The sequence below is a fragment of the Zonotrichia leucophrys genome, chromosome 14 (genome assembly GCF_028769735.1).
Source record: "Zonotrichia leucophrys gambelii isolate GWCS_2022_RI chromosome 14, RI_Zleu_2.0, whole genome shotgun sequence".
In the NCBI taxonomy this organism is placed as follows: Eukaryota; Metazoa; Chordata; class Aves; order Passeriformes; family Passerellidae; genus Zonotrichia; species Zonotrichia leucophrys.
In genome coordinates, this window is record NC_088184.1 from 10,819,769 (window position 1) to 10,834,946 (window position 15,178).

Sequence of the window (15,178 nt, forward strand, 5' to 3'; positions counted from 1 at the left end):
CTGGGGTTTTTTTACACACACAGATCATGGAAAATCAGGATTCTGATGTGGGTATTTTAAATTATCTGTATTAGAGACAGAAAGTGCTCTTTGGCTTCTAATTCCCAAGTGCCTTGGCTTTGTGTCAAGTCTAAAAACAGACTCAGTGGGGGTTGTTCATGCTCCTTATGCTGTAGGAAGTGCTCATGTTTGTTGTCCATCTGACCTAACTTTACCTTTTCAGGCCTGTGACATAGTTGTTAACCAAGCCATGATCTGTTTACGGCAATGTCTACTTGCCTTCCCAAAGAAACATTTGAGACAGATTACACACACAAGACAAGTTTTATTCCTAGCTTAAAGGCACAATCAAACTTCTGGCCACTTCTCCACAAAACACTGGCTTGCTTTGAAAATTCTCCAGAAAGGGACAATAACACTAATGATACAGAATAGTTGAGGAGTTTCTTATGGATCCAAAAGCTATTGTGCATTCCTGTAGAATAGGATACTCATTTTAGGCCCTTTGTACTGTCTTTGAAGTTCAGTTTTCTTTTAATGAAAAGCTGAAGTACAGCTGTTCCTGTACTGAGCAGCATTTTAATTGACTAAAAACTATTAACTATTTAACTCACTGTAAATGGAGGAGCAGCTAAAATTCCTACAAGGCAATATATATATAAAATATAAATTTATCATAAGGCAATGTGAGTGAAGTAAAAATCCCTGGAAAACATTAAATAGAGTGAAGAGGTTGAGTCTCCAGCTTTGGATATATTCAAAATCTGACTTGATACAGCCCTGAGAAACCTGTTCTGCCTGAGCCTGTTGTGCAGGAGTGGGACTACATACAGCAGCTCCAGGGGCCTCTTCCAGCCTGACTATTCTGTGGTTCCATGAAATTGTTTCCTTAGTCTAATCAATTATTAAAAAGCCAATTAAATTAGACTGGAAATAGACTATGCTAGCAGAGACCTTGTTCTCAAAATAGCCTTTCAAAGCACTGCAAAGCAGCAGGTTCCTGCAATACAACCTAAAGTTTCACTTCAGCAGTAAGAACCCAGTTCTTATGGTAAAGTTCCCTTGAAAGTCCCCTAATTAAATCCTACTTAATGATACTACTACAGGCATGATATTTTTAGCTTCTTATGTTGACAAAATGTAGATTCTTTACCACTGATTAACAACCTCATGATAGCTGCAGTAGAAATGTTGGTCAAGTGCTTTTAATTACTCTTGTGATCTAAAGCAGAGATGTTTGCAAACCCAACTTCAAATGTGGGATGAGAGAAGAGAACATTCCTGGTTGACATGGAATCTGGTCAAAGTTTTTCAAGATGTTCTAAAGCTGGCACACAAATAGTAAGAGCTGAAGTATTCATCAAGCTTGATATCTTCAGCAGGCTGGGAATTTTTTTTTTCTCCATATGTTGAACATTTTGTTATCTTTCAGAGCAGTCCGTTGTGGGATGCCTCACAAAGAAAAATCTCCACATTATCTAACAAACCAGCTTTTCCTTCAGAGCCAGGAGAGCTTGTTAAAATGAAAATTCTAATAGTCCTTCTAGAGACATGCTAAACACCAGCTTGATCTTGTGTGTGTGTGTGTGACAAACTGGGGATCTGCCACTACATCCTTTTATTAGGTCTTCTGGGTGTAGGACTTGACAATGTGCTAACCTTGCTTGTAATTTACTGTATTTCAACTTATATAACCCAAATTTTTTAAATCCCTTTACAAAAAATTTACTGTTATTGAGTCTCCTGTGGATGGTTTATGAGTCTGGATTCTGAAGTCATTTTCTTTGAGATTCAACTTTCATCTTCAATCTTTTACTGGATCAGTAGGAACTCAACTAAAATGTTTTGGGGTTTTTTTCCTGTTTGGCCAGATCAGCTCTTATATTTTCTAGATTTAGTTAATGCACATTACAGAATGTCACTGGCACTATATGCATTACGTCACTTTTAAGCTAAGGCAATTTTGGGGAGCAGAGCTGTTATCTCAAACTTTCAGGCACTTTAGATAAGCAGCCTTTAGCCCTGCCCTTCCTGTGACGAGCAGTTGGGCCTCTGTCTTCGTCCCTGTAAGCCAGAAGATCTGCTGTGCAGGATCCTGGGACTTGGATTCTCAGCAAAACAGAGGTTTTTAGGTAAGTGCATGCATTTGTCTAACTGAATATAGAATTTTTTATATATTTGTTAATTACCTTACATAGATTGAATTAATTAGACATTGAGAGGGCACTGACAAATGAGATAACTAAACTTTGAGACAGGGTCTACATCAGAGAGCATTTCAGGAGAGGCTGGTGGTTAGGTGTGCTCCAGATCCATCCACTTCTCCTCCATGTGAGTCCATCCAGGCAATGTGCAGATTTCCAGGAACTGTCTGGCAGATTGCAGACTCTCTGCAGGTGTCCAGCCCTGCAGGGTCATGTGAGCCCACAGGAAGGTGCCCTAATGCACCTCCCTGCTTGTGTCAGCAGCCTGCTCCCAGACACTGACCTCCAGCTCCAACTGCAAAGTTATTATAGCTGTAATAACAGATCACAGCTCTAATCTAATCTAATCTCTACACAGAGAAATTTAGCTATTAAGGTATAATAAGTTAAAACCAAGAGAAACCAGAAAGAATTAGTATAGTCCATAGTACTGTTTTACTACATAAGACTATGATAAAACTATCCAGTTATACTACAGTATAACCATAGCAGGTATTTATGTCATTATGGTAGAAGTTATTTATTTATTTATTTATTTGTTTATTTATTTATTTATTTATTTATTTATTTATTATAAGTAAATTGTACTATAATAGTTCTATATAGGAAGGTTAGAGTTCTGATGGGCTATTGCACAGGTTTTGTCTTGCTGGGGGAAGCCCCTTGTCTGCACCACACAAGCATAGCAGAGCACTGCCCCAAAAATAAAGGAACATCTTGGCTTTGGAAAGCCAACTGGTGGCTTGAGAGCAGCCAAGCCTCTGTTTCATCTGCAGAATCTGTGTTAGGATCCCTGCAAGGGAAGGTGAGCAACTGTTTGCTAGAAGAGGAGATCAGAGCTGGTCCTGCTGGATACATCATGGACTGCTCTGTCTCAGCCCTCCATGTGAATCTCTAACCATGTTTTAAAAAGAGAGAAAGAAAAATAAAGGAAAAAAAATCTTCATTATTAGGCATCTGAAGGATCAACAAAAATTACAGTTAACAAGCTTGTGTCCATTTACTGGGATCAATCCCCCAGAGAAGCAGGAGCTGAGCTGAAGCAGCAGATGAGAGCTGTGAGGAGAGCGGCTGCTCTGCCCGCCTGCCTTGGGTGTAATCGGCTTTTCTTGTTAATGTCTGAAATCCCTGTAAGGCAGGACCATGGAGATCCAGGGACAAAACTGATCTGAAGTGCTCTGCACCCCCTTCACCTGATAACCCAACTGCTCTGGATGCTTTTGGCTGAGGGGTGTGGGAAAAGGGCCCTGCTGAGCTTAACCATACAGGGATGTAGCTGGTGAGAAACCTTTTCTTTAATGAACAGGAAATCAGATTTACAGATATCTCAGGTGATTTTCATACTGCTACATATGTATGATCATCTGCCCAGCCAAGGTCACCAGTCCCATCCTGTGCAGCAGCATGCCATGCCCAGTACCACCAGTCAGAAACACCTGGCTGCACTGGTTTCTGCCACATTTGGCAGAATGAGGATTTGCCCCTTTTGATAGCAAGGAGCAGAATGTGGAGCACGAGAGATTTGCTAGGTGTGACTGCAGGAGAGCACTGGGAATGGGAATCATAGTGGGAAGGGAGAAATAATGTGGGAAAAAGGGAAGGGAAGGGAAGGGAAGGGAAGGGAAGGGAAGGGAAGGGAAGGGAAGGGAAGGGAAGGGAAGGGAAGGGAAGGGAAGGGAAGGGAAGGGAAGGGAAGGGAAGGGAAGGGAAGGGAAGGGAAGGGAAGGGAAGGGAAGGGAAGGGAAGGGAAGGGAAGGGAAGGAAGGGAAGGGAAGGGAAGGGAAGGGAAGGGAAGGGAAGGGAAGGGAAGGGAAGGGAAGGGAAGGGAAGGGAAGGGAAAACTAGAGAAATATCATCCTTGGATTGGTTTGGCCCTGCATTGCAGTTTCCCCATACCTGGTATCAGTTAAGCTCTTTTTCTCTAAATTCTTAACTGCCCTCTACAATGTTAAAAATTGAACATTTTTAATATGGTCAAATTTTCTTCTTACTGACCATTTTTCTCTACACACTTCAACTTAGCTAATAAAATTTTCAGCCCGCTTTACATTCAGAATTTGTTTGAGGCTGAGAAATCTTGAAGGAATTTTTGTTTGCCTCAGAGCAGTTTCTTCTGAAATGTGGAAAAATTAACTCCCTGTACACAGCTTGTTTTAACAAAACCAGGACATTTGACCAAGTTCCCCTTAAATCCTGGAAACTCAAAACAAACTCTATTGCCTCTCATAGCTAAGGAGTAGAGGGAAAACTGAGCTTCAGCCATCATCCTCCATCCAGCCTCTTGGCCTGGCTGTGATGGAAAAACAACTGCTCAGGACAAGTCAGAGCAGCCTGGGAAGCTGGCAGTGCCCTGGGAGAATGACATGCCTTGTCCTGCCAGAGCTGAGCACTGCCTGCCCTGCCTGGGCTCCAGGGAACAGGGTGGGAATCACCCCTCAGAGGGCCTGGCCTCACACCACCAAGGAATTTCAAGGAGATTTAAACTGAGGTGATTTTCCTCTGAATATCTTAAGCCTTTAAATATTATCTACTCTTAAGACAGGAAAACAGGTGTGGAGTAAGTACAGAAAGAGAAGGAGTGGCAAGAAAACTGATTCTGCAAACTACTCATATATGCAGGGAGGAGGAGACTGGTGCAGGGCTGCACATCTGACCAAACCAGACACTGGCTTCCAAGTGTCACTGGGGTCAGCTCAGCTTTGGCTGCAGCATCCTAAAACTGTCACATAGCTGGAGCAAAGCACTTCTAAAAGAAACAGGAATTGCCCAAAATCAGTGCTACAACAATATCAGCTAATACCTTAAGTGAATGTGTTTATCTTGCATTTTCTGTTTCTTAAGGATTAGCTGCCTTCTCTCATTTTGTATCCAAACATTTGGATTATTTGATAATTACATATTTATTAGCCAGTCTTTCACAACAAGCTGAGTCATTTCTCTCACATACAAGTAAATAACAACTTATGGCCTGGTTAGCCTTTCCCAAGTGACAAATTCTTTATTCTATTCACTGACATTGCACCATCCCTGCCAGCTGGGCTCACAAGAGAACTGTGGAGACTGAAGGCTTTAAAAAAGTCACTCAGGCATAGGCTTTACACGGAATGTATTTGCATACGTTCCCCGAGTGTTTGAACAATGGGGCTTGTTTCTTTTCTGCCAAGAACCAGCCCCATTCCTGGAAGCGTTCAAGGCCAGGCTGGACAGGGCTTGGAGGAACCTGGTGTAGTGGGAGGTGTCCCTGCTCCGTGCAGGGGAGTTGGAACTAGATAGGCTTAAAGGTCAGCGACAAGCCGAAGCATTCTCTGATTTCTTTTCCGTGTGGCTGTCCGGAGGTATCTGTGGCCCGATGGTGACATTGGGTCGGGCACCACACGGAGCAGAGGCGCTTCAGTCCTACAGGGTGTGCTGTGCCAAAGTCTTAGCGGAGGAGGGAGAATCAAAGAGAAGGAAAATCCCAAAAAGGCCGGGTAGGAAGGAAACAGTGGAAACACTGGGAGGGAAAGTCAGTGAGAAAGCAACAGAGTGAAAATCTGAGTTAACTCCTCGCCTCTCCACTGCTCGCTCCAGAAACTCCCACAGCTCCATTTTGCGGAGGGGGGAGGCGAGGCAGGAGGCGGCCAGGCAGGAGGCGGCCGTGGCGGGGGCAGCGCCCGAGCGGGGTCTGAGGAGGAGAAGGAGGAGGAGGAGGTGGCAGAGGCGGAGCGGAGCCCCGCGCCCGTGTGTGAGGGGCCCGAGGAGGAGGAGCCCCGTGCCCGTGTGTGAGGGGCCCGAGGAGGAGGAGGAGCCCCGTGCCCGAGTGTGAGGGGCCCGAGGAGGAGGAGGAGCCCTGTGCCCGTGTGTGAGGGGCCGCGCGGGGCGGGCGCTGAGGGGGCGCTGCCGGCACGCGCCGCGCGGGCGGGGCGGGGGCTCCCGGCGGCCCCGGCAAAGCGGGCGGGGCCCGGGCAATCTCAGCCGCTGCCGCCGCTGCCGCCGGCACCAGGCTCTGCCTTTCCCTCGCTGCACCGGCACCAGGTAACCCCCGCCGCGGCTCTCCTCGTCGCGCAGGGCCGGGCCGCGCTCCCCCGGCCGCCCCCGGAGCGCGGGGCTGGAGGCGGCGCGGCTCAGCCCGCCCCGGCCGTTGCCAACCGCCCCCCGCCCGCGCTTACCCGTCCCCCGCCCGCCCCCGCCCCGGCCCGCCCGCCGCCGCTTCCCGCCGGGCCGGGGCCGCGTGTGTCGGCCGCCCGCCCGCGTGGGAGCCCCCGGAGCGCGGTGTCTCGGGTGTGCGGCCTCCCCCGAGCGGGGGATCGGTGTCCCTGGCTCGGGCAGCGGCGCTGGGCAGGCAGCGGGGCGTGAGGCGCCGCGGGCTGGAGTCGTGGGGCGGGCGCTGACCGCTGGGTAGCCCGTAGTTCTGTCGGTCGCCGCTGTTGGCTGGGAGGAGAGAGAAACATCAGCTACCACGGTCCCTCTGGGCCTGGCACCTGGAGGGTTTCCTTGTTAGAAGAAGCTCTAACCTGCAGCTTTCTGCCCTGATTGTGAAAGAGCTGATAGGTGCGCGGTGGTGCCGGCGCTCGCCGCGGCTGCCGAGCCTTGGTGCAAAGGTAACGTGCTGTGATGGGTGTCGTGCTCTGCTGGTACAGGTACACTGACCTGTCCTCGCTGTCCCCCGGCTGTCACCTCAGGGCAGCTGCTTCTGTCGGGAAAGTGTTGTTTAACAGACGGGTTTACTGTGGAAGAGTTTGGCATTGCTCGCCAAGTGAGCGACTCCTCATGTTTTTACAGCAAAATGTGCTATTTTAGTGCTGTGCTCCTTTTGAGGTGACAGTGCTGAGTTCCTCATGCCATGTTCACGTTTGGCTGCCCTTCCGTGACCGTAGGGGTAGAAGTGTCAGGAACACTGGAGACAGCACCTGTTTTCTGACAGTTCCAGTAAGTTTTAGATCTGCTGGGAAGAAAAAGTATCTGGTTTGCCTTATTTTGCGTTCCTTATTTTACGTTGCCTTATTTAACATTATACTATGTTAAAATAAAATACATTTTATAAATACATTGTTTATAATATATTATAGGGAAGGAAAATACTAGCCAGCAAATTCCGGGTCTCTGCGGCATTTGCAGCCCCCCCATATCACCATCTGGTTTTCAGTTTAACATTACGCAAAAAGGAAGTCCAATATTTGCTAATTTTTTTTTGATGTTTCTGTTTCATTTCTTTGCAACTGACTATTCCAGCCTAATGCTTCTGTTGACTTTCCCAGTGAATCTTAATGTCTAATTCTTGCTTTTACATATGGGGGTGAATTACTAGTCGCTGATTTTCATAGCAATGTTGTGGAAGTGAGTTGCAGGGAAGGTTTTATTGGCAAGTTTAGCAGGCTTTTTACATTGCTCTATTAGTAAATGTAGTGGTGTTTAGAGACCCTTAAATCTGCGGTGCTTGACTGCTTGTAATTCGGTGCTTATAAGGCGTGGACGTTTAGGCATTCAGGTGTCGCTTGTACAGAGTAAGAGGTGGGGGTTTAGTTTGATCGCTGATACCGGGGGTGTTTGATCGGGCAGGTGACGGGCGAGGTTAAACAAAACACGCCTTTTGTTGTGCGCCGGCGGGCTGGGGATCGGAGCTGCCGTCGGAGCCGCAGGGGTTAAGGCGGCGGGGTTGGCCGGGCCGCCGCCTCCAGTGAATTCAAACTCGGCGAGTGACGGGGGAGCGCGGGGGCCGGGCGGGCTTTGTTGGGGCCGGGAGCCATTTTGGGCTCGATGTCTCGGCGTGTGCCGCCCGCCGGGCAGCGCGCCCCGAGCCCGGCCCGGGCGGATGGCGGAGCGCGGCCGCAGGGCCCGGCCAGGCCCCGCTGCGAGCGGGCCGGGCTCTGAGCCGCTCTGCGGGGCCCTGCGTGTAAACAATGAACCGGCACGCTGCTGCTCTCACCGCGCCTGAGTGCGGGGCTGGGTTTTGTCAGCCCTCCCTTTAAAAAGCGTTTCGAGAGGTACACAGTGTGAACGTGCGGTGTTGTGATGTGCCTGGGTTTTGCACCTGTGTTTGGGGATCTGTGCCGTAATGCTCAATGGTAACGTCTGGTGTCAAATATCGGTTTTGTTACTTGTGGGGGTTTTTTGTTTGTTTGCTCTTGGGTTGCTCGTTTAAAGGAATAATAATATTTTGTGAATGTGTGTTTTAATAAAATGTTGATTAGCTTGGAGCTCTTTGCTCTTCAGCCTGTTTAAACCAGTGATTAACTTGCTATGGTGAAACATCCTTTGTGGAGTATATGTACTTTTGGTTCTTTAACCAAAAACAGTGATTTTATTGGTTATTCTGAATAATAGAATGAAATAACTGAAATTACAAGTAAAAAATGGGTTGCTCTCAGAAACTGATGGAGTTTGCATGTTCCAGTTTCATTGTTATTGATAGTTTGCCTAAATCTGTTTACATATGTGGCATCAAATGTGTTAAGTCATAGTGACTTAAACTTACTTGGCTTTAAAATGTGAGGATAGTAAAGGTTCTATTTGAAGCAGTGCTACCAATATCTAAGACTTTATTGTATCATTTTTTTTACCCCTTGTAACAAAAAAAAAATAAGACATGCTGTCTTGGCAATGTTCTCATTGTCTAACAGACTTTGGTGAACATTTCTACTCTGCCAGGGTCCCTTTTGTGAAATGACAATTAACCACTTCCTTTGTTACAAAGGTTTTCATGAGGAACTGCCTGGACAGTATGTTGGTAAAAGTCTGTGTACCCCAAAAGCCATCAGTGAGGGTTTGCTGTGTCCCTGCGAGGTGTTTGTAGTGCTCGGTCAGGGTTTGGTGCTGCTCCCCCTGCCTTGTGATGCTTCTGTGCAAAAAGGCCTCTCGTGGAGCATTTCATCATCTTTCCTGGAAGCCAGGAACCTGCTGCCATGGTGCTAGGACTTTGTTGAGGCTCCCTGATTGTGATAAGTGACTGTCAGATAAGCTTTTGTTTGAACTAGTGGTGCAGCCTTATGTCACTCAGAAGCTTCAAAGTCCTTAGGAGACAGCCAAGGGCTTGTGTGCAGGTAAATTCTGCTGCACTGATTGCAGGAGTTCCTGACGGTCACAATCTGTCTTCTCCCGCCCTTCTGCTGTGCTGATTTATTGTAGCACAGATTCAGTTTAATTGCAAGGGAGAGATTGTGCTTAGGATGACTGTTGTGTCTGCTTCCCAAAACAAGGCAAATAGTCCAGCTGTCCCCTCTGCAGGAACTTGGATGTTGGCTTGTAGGCTGAGGCATTCCAGTGGAACTGTGTGCTTCCCTGTAATTCACTGTCTTATCAAAGTGCTCTTATTACTGCGCTTTTATACAACTACAGGCTTGGTTCTTGCACTATACATACCTTAGTATTAGGAGCAGATGTTTGTGGGCTTCTACAAAAGGGAAAAAGGCAATTTTAGAGTTTGGGCCTGGTAATCTGCAACAAAGCTGAGACTAAAAGACTCCATGAAACTGAGTGCAGACAGATCTGGGGTACTAAAGCAGAAGTGTTCAAACTGGAACTAAGTACAGTGCTTACCTCTCAGGTTCTCTGCCTAGTTTTGCGAATAAAGATTTTCAAAATATTTTATTAGCATGTCTCTTTCTGTTCCAGTTGTGTATGAAAGTTTCATAAATCAGAAGATTATATGTGTAAGGTGGAGTGCTGTTAAACACAAGTGAACAAATTAGAGTGAGTCAATGTCCTACACCCACCCTGTGTCTGTTTTGTAATACAGATGTAGAATATTTCTAAATAAATTGGGTTGATCATTTGTTTTGAAGAGGTGGATAACTAAGATTAAGCTGTTGAAGTAAAAATCAGGCCTGAAAAAAATCCAGTTTCATAGTGAATTCTAGATGCCCAGTTTTGCAAATGGTGGTGGTCATCTCTGAAGATGACTTTCAAATTCTTAAGTCAGTTAAGCTTGTTTTGTTGCCATGAAAAATTGAGTAGAGATTTCTCCTCCTGAGTCAGAATTAATTTTAGAGCATCAGACAAGCAGTGAATCAAACCAAGCCCCTGAATCTTCCAGGAGTGATTTCTAAGTGTGGTGTTTAGATGGCAAACCTGATATCCTCACTGGGGAGCTGGGTGCTGTGAAACCCAGCTATTCATAGACCTGCGCCTCAGTACCTTGGAGGCTTTGCAGTTTGCACTGCCTTTGTCAAGCACATCTTTTATCTTAATAACTTAATGATACAATTAAAACCTTAGCAAATAAGAAATACTGTTTATATTCTAGCATGTGATTTATTCGGAAATCAAGTAGAGAGAGAACTGGTGGTGAAGGGGAAAAGAACAGGGCAGAAACTGAGCCAACGTGTTGTTTTTCAAACTCAGCCGTTGCCCTGCCCATATGGGCAGTGCAGACAGGGAGGAGCTGGGGAGCTGCTCAAAGCTCACTGGCATAGCTGAGCTTTCCATGTGGGAAAATATTGTTGGGTGTCAGAAGGATTAGCAACTGAGTTGCCAGTTAAAAAATAGTTTTTATGATGAAATGATGCGTGCTAAGCACGCGCATCAACCCCAGCGGAAACTGAACTAAGTTTTTCTACCTTGAGGGTTAAAAATCTTTATTGGCATGAACCAATTCAAGCAGATCAACGTTAATCATAGTTTTCAGCTTCAGTAGGCATATGTCTGAAAAACCTGTTTTGCTATTTTTTAATACAAGTGCTCTCTGATATTATCAGCATCCCTCATCTTGAAATTCACAATATTTCCATTCTGTTCCTGGTGAGCCATTGCTCTCTGGTCCCCATTTCCTATGTGCTAAATTGAGCTCCTGTTTGTTGATAAAGTAAGGCAGCAGTTGTTACATATTCCAACAGAATTTGCTGCTCACTCTAGCAAAAGAATGAGGCTGCTTTGCTAATACTTCCGCACTACTGATTTAAGCTTCCTGTAAACAAACAATAAATTTATATACAAGTTAGTAAAAACATTCTGGCTCTGGGGCAAATGAAGTGAGTGTAGAGGATCACTTAATGGAAATGTGTTTTCTGTAATACAAAAAAAAAAAAGTAAATAGCAGGAGACCTTATTTTTCATTAACTCCACTTTGCATGGGAGGTGCTTGGATTCAGGAAGCTACAATGCTTAGGCCCGGAAGTTTTATTATTTTTAAGTCTTCAGTAGTCATGGAAATACCCTTCTGCCTTACTGACCTCGGGATTTGGAGGCTGCAGGTAGACTGACTAAGAGCATTTTAATGTTACGTGCACAGATTGCTTTTGAGCTCCTTTGCCTGTACCTGCTTTTTGTCCCCATTTCTTATGCATATGTAGCTGTACAAAATAAAAACTCTTATTTCAGCATAGGAGAGTGCATCTCCAAAATGAGATGCTTGTTGATGTTATGATTATGAAAACTGGTTGGGGATATTTTTATCCTGGTTCAGATATGTCATCACAGATGTGTGGAATATCTTTCACTGCTGTTGAAACATGAGCCATAGATAATCTGCAAGTAGCCAGGATTCTGCCGTGCTAACCATGAAAATCCAGAATAGCCAGATCCCTGTTTGTTAACTACAAATCAGCTATATCCAAGAATCTTTTCTGCAAAATTAAAAATTTTATTTGACTAATAAAATTGAGGTGGGCTGAAGGGTTTTTGCCAATACTTTGAAAGTCAAAATTGTTCATAGTACCACAAGTAGTCACCCCTGCAGCTCTACAAGTTTGTTGATACGACAACATCAGTTTTTATTTTCTTCTGAAAGCTATAATACCTTTCAAAGACCCCATGGAAAGTTTTACAAATGTTACTTGGGTGGTTTTGATTTGTTAGTTTTGGCTTTGGGTTTGTTTTTTTGGAAGTGGATGGCACTCTGGAAAATGTGCCTAATTCCAACCTATGAGTCACTTTGCAGTTGGCTCTTTTGCTAGGGTGTGTGTTCAGTGGTTTTAATGACAGGAATAAATTATGTGAGATGAAGGATACTCCCTCACTGCTTAGGGGATGGTATTCAAAAGTGCTAGAGTAAAATGATTTGACTATATGTAAAAACTTTCTCAAGTTTCATCTGCATTATCCTTAGCTGGTGCACAGAGCAGCCTGTGCCTGGCTCAGAGGGCACTCAAAGCAAAACACATTTTGAGGAGATCTCTGAACCATGGCTGCCTGGTTCTTTAGATTTTTATACGTAGGTTCTTCAGGGGATACCAACATAACATGGTTCCTGTGGAAGTGTAATTTGGTTGTGATAAGAGTTTGGCTCATAACTGAGCCAGGGAACTTGGAAACAGCTGAAAGTAGGGTATCACAAAGAAGGTCCCAGCCAGAAATACCCTGAGCTTCCTGCTGTAATGGTAAGGGATACCTGGCACTAGCAGCAATACTACTCCACCACTGAGAGCTCCATGTTTCTGGTAATAGTTCTTTTATTCAATGCTTAATAACACAGGCTGAACAGTGCAAGGGCTCCTTGATTGACTTTATGCAACTTTAAGTCATTGCATTACTTTATTTTCACCTTTTACAGTATGATTTGAAAGTGTCACCATGGACTTTTCACGTCTACACACGTACACCCCTCCCCAATGTCTGCCAGAGAACACTGGCTATACATATGCACTCAGGTGAGAACCCTTTTCTTCTTGTAGCCAAACTGTCTGTTCTCAATGTTGCTCACTGGACACTTGAGCTTTCATGGTAAGTAGCTGACTTCTTTGAAGAAGTGGGCTTTTTCTAATCTGGTTTGAAATGCTGTGTCCTAACTGGAGGGAAGAAGTGTTGAACTGACAGGACAATGACTAAGACAATGACTCAATGTTTATTAGTTGCTATGAATAACTTGTGTCCGCCTAGTTACAACTGCTGCTGGATTTCTATAAATACAGAAGTCCTCAAAATTCTTCGATGTTTGGTGTCTTGTAACTTTGGTGTGTGCTTTCTTTTGTACTTGGGACCACTTTCACTTTAAACCACTGATTTTTGCTCACTCATTGCTGCTAGTGTGGGACTTGGCTGGAAGGAAAATATTGATTACTTCTTTTAGCAAAGCTGCTTGTTGGGTGAATGTAAAATCTGTGTTCTAATCAACTTGCTTTTCCTTGTATTTTTTTTGTATCTTCTAATGATCTTGTTTTTTTCTTGTATTTTTGTTTTGCTTAAATCACTTCAGTTTTCTAGAAACTAAGTGTAGTGTTTGGTAGTTTTTGTATTGTGTATTCAGAATCTAAGTGTTGTGATGCTATTTTGAGTTTTTTACTATTAATGTAGCAGATTGTTGCTGTTCTAATCTATTGAGCTTTTCCTGCTGTTGAGATGTATATCAGTGATCTGAGTTATTGGTTTAGCTAATTTTAAGTTTTAAAAAATGATTGTTTGTTAGGATGCAGTATGAGATTTGCTTTTGTGTTCCCTCTGTACGTCGTTATTATGCGTTATTATTAAAATCCATTATCGAGATAGGAGAATACTTGGCTACTTGCCAATAAAACAGAAGTTGGCAAAACTGTAGCATTAAGAGATTACTGAGTTAATTCTCTTCTTTTGTGTGCTCCAAAACAGTGCATTTACATTTTCTCTTGGGAATCATGGCTTCTTTTTTTTTTTTTTTTTTAGCTATAGCCTAATGTCAGTAGTGTTGCAAATGTAACATTTTAGTGTTGCAAATGTAACAATATTTTGTGTTGCATCAATTCAATTGCAATTTTGCCTGAATTTTACGAAAAACTATTGGTAAAATGTTGGTTATATACAAGTGGGTTTTCTAATTTCGAGAAAAGCATGCTGGGCAATGAAATGCCTTGTATCCAGCAGCAGTTTCACTTCTGTATTACTGAGTTTAGTTACCTTTGTTTGCAAATGTCCCTTAGAGATTGGCTGAAATATTGTAGCTCCTGACAGGTTAAACTCCTGTGGTATTCTTGTCCAAAATTCGCAACCAGTGAAACAGTGGGCAAGTAGAAAGGAAGATGCAGAATGATAAATCCTATGGGACATCTGGAGGATATTTAATTATGACTTTGGGGTTTATTTAGGGGACAACTGAGTGTTTGTCTTGCTGCATAAATGAAGAATGCTTTGCAAAACTGAGAAGTTGTGCAGGGGTTATATGCCTTGAAACTTTCCAGCTTGCCATTTCACTGTGTTAAACTGTTTCTATGGCATATCCATAGAAATGGATAGAGCTGGGTAAGATGAAGTTTCATAACAATTAATGAAGGCCAGTATAGTTAAACTAGGTTGAAATTAATTAATTGCAATTCTTCCTTGTGTAGAAAAGAAGAATTGGCAAGCTCTTTCTTTAGAATTGTGTGAAGCCCCAAATGTTAAAATAATGGGAGCAAACTACCTGGCACACTGATGGGACACTGCTTTCAGGGTGTCAGGAGAGTAAATCACAGTCTCTTGTGCAGACTCTTGCTGTGCCTCTGCTTGCTCTGTATGTGCAGAATGACATCTGTTATTGTAGCTCTTCCTCCTCTGGGTCAAACAATATTTGAAGATCTGAGGAAATTGCTAATCAGAAATATTTTCATGTTGAAATTTTTTCTTTCTTACCCCTCACCTGTGTTTGTTTTGCTTATATTCTAATCTGATTTATTCTGCCTTTGACAATTCAATTTTTACAGAATCTTTTCTTTAAAGAAATTGGCTTGGGATGTAGCCCTGCAGGAAGCAGTACAGTGAAGTTTGATACCACAAAGCTATTAATAGAGTTGGCTATGATTTATTAATAGAACTTATATTAATACTCACTGGAATCACTGTGTGTTCATAGCTGTAGTGCTTCTGCTTTGTGCTTCTACTCCTCCAGCCCAAATCAGAAAAGCATTTAACTGAGATACCTAAATAATCTTTATCCTCCTCCAAATGCAAGTCAAACTTGTGAATCTCACCCAGCTGTCAACATGCAATTTACACCCCACTCTTATGACTGATCTTTCTTTTTAGTCACCATCATCTTTTGAATTGTGTTGTCAGTTTGGGTGGCTTTAACACTTCTTCACAAATATGGGTTAAATCAATAAGAATTTGGTTTG

At 43.9% G+C, this 15,178-nt stretch overlaps 1 protein-coding gene across 13 annotated transcripts in view; it reads left to right on the plus strand.

Annotated features, from left to right (window-relative positions):
* The first annotated feature begins 2,113 nt into the window (after positions 1-2,113).
* The window catches only part of SUN1 (Sad1 and UNC84 domain containing 1), a 31,475-nt gene continuing 18,410 nt past the window's right edge, over positions 2,114-15,178 (plus strand). For 4 of the 13 annotated variants that reach the window (XM_064725630.1, XM_064725633.1, XM_064725638.1 and 1 more), the window contains exons 1-2: positions 8,028-8,167; positions 12,670-12,766. In XM_064725630.1, coding sequence (XP_064581700.1) covers positions 12,690-12,766 — 77 coding nt within the window. In that variant the 5' untranslated portion in view covers positions 8,028-8,167; positions 12,670-12,689. Of the gene's footprint in view, positions 2,133-6,105; positions 6,219-6,670; positions 6,785-8,027; positions 8,249-12,669; positions 12,767-15,178 lie in introns of those variants that run through there. The other 9 variants (XM_064725629.1, XM_064725634.1, XM_064725639.1 and 6 more) reach the window with 5 other exon arrangements.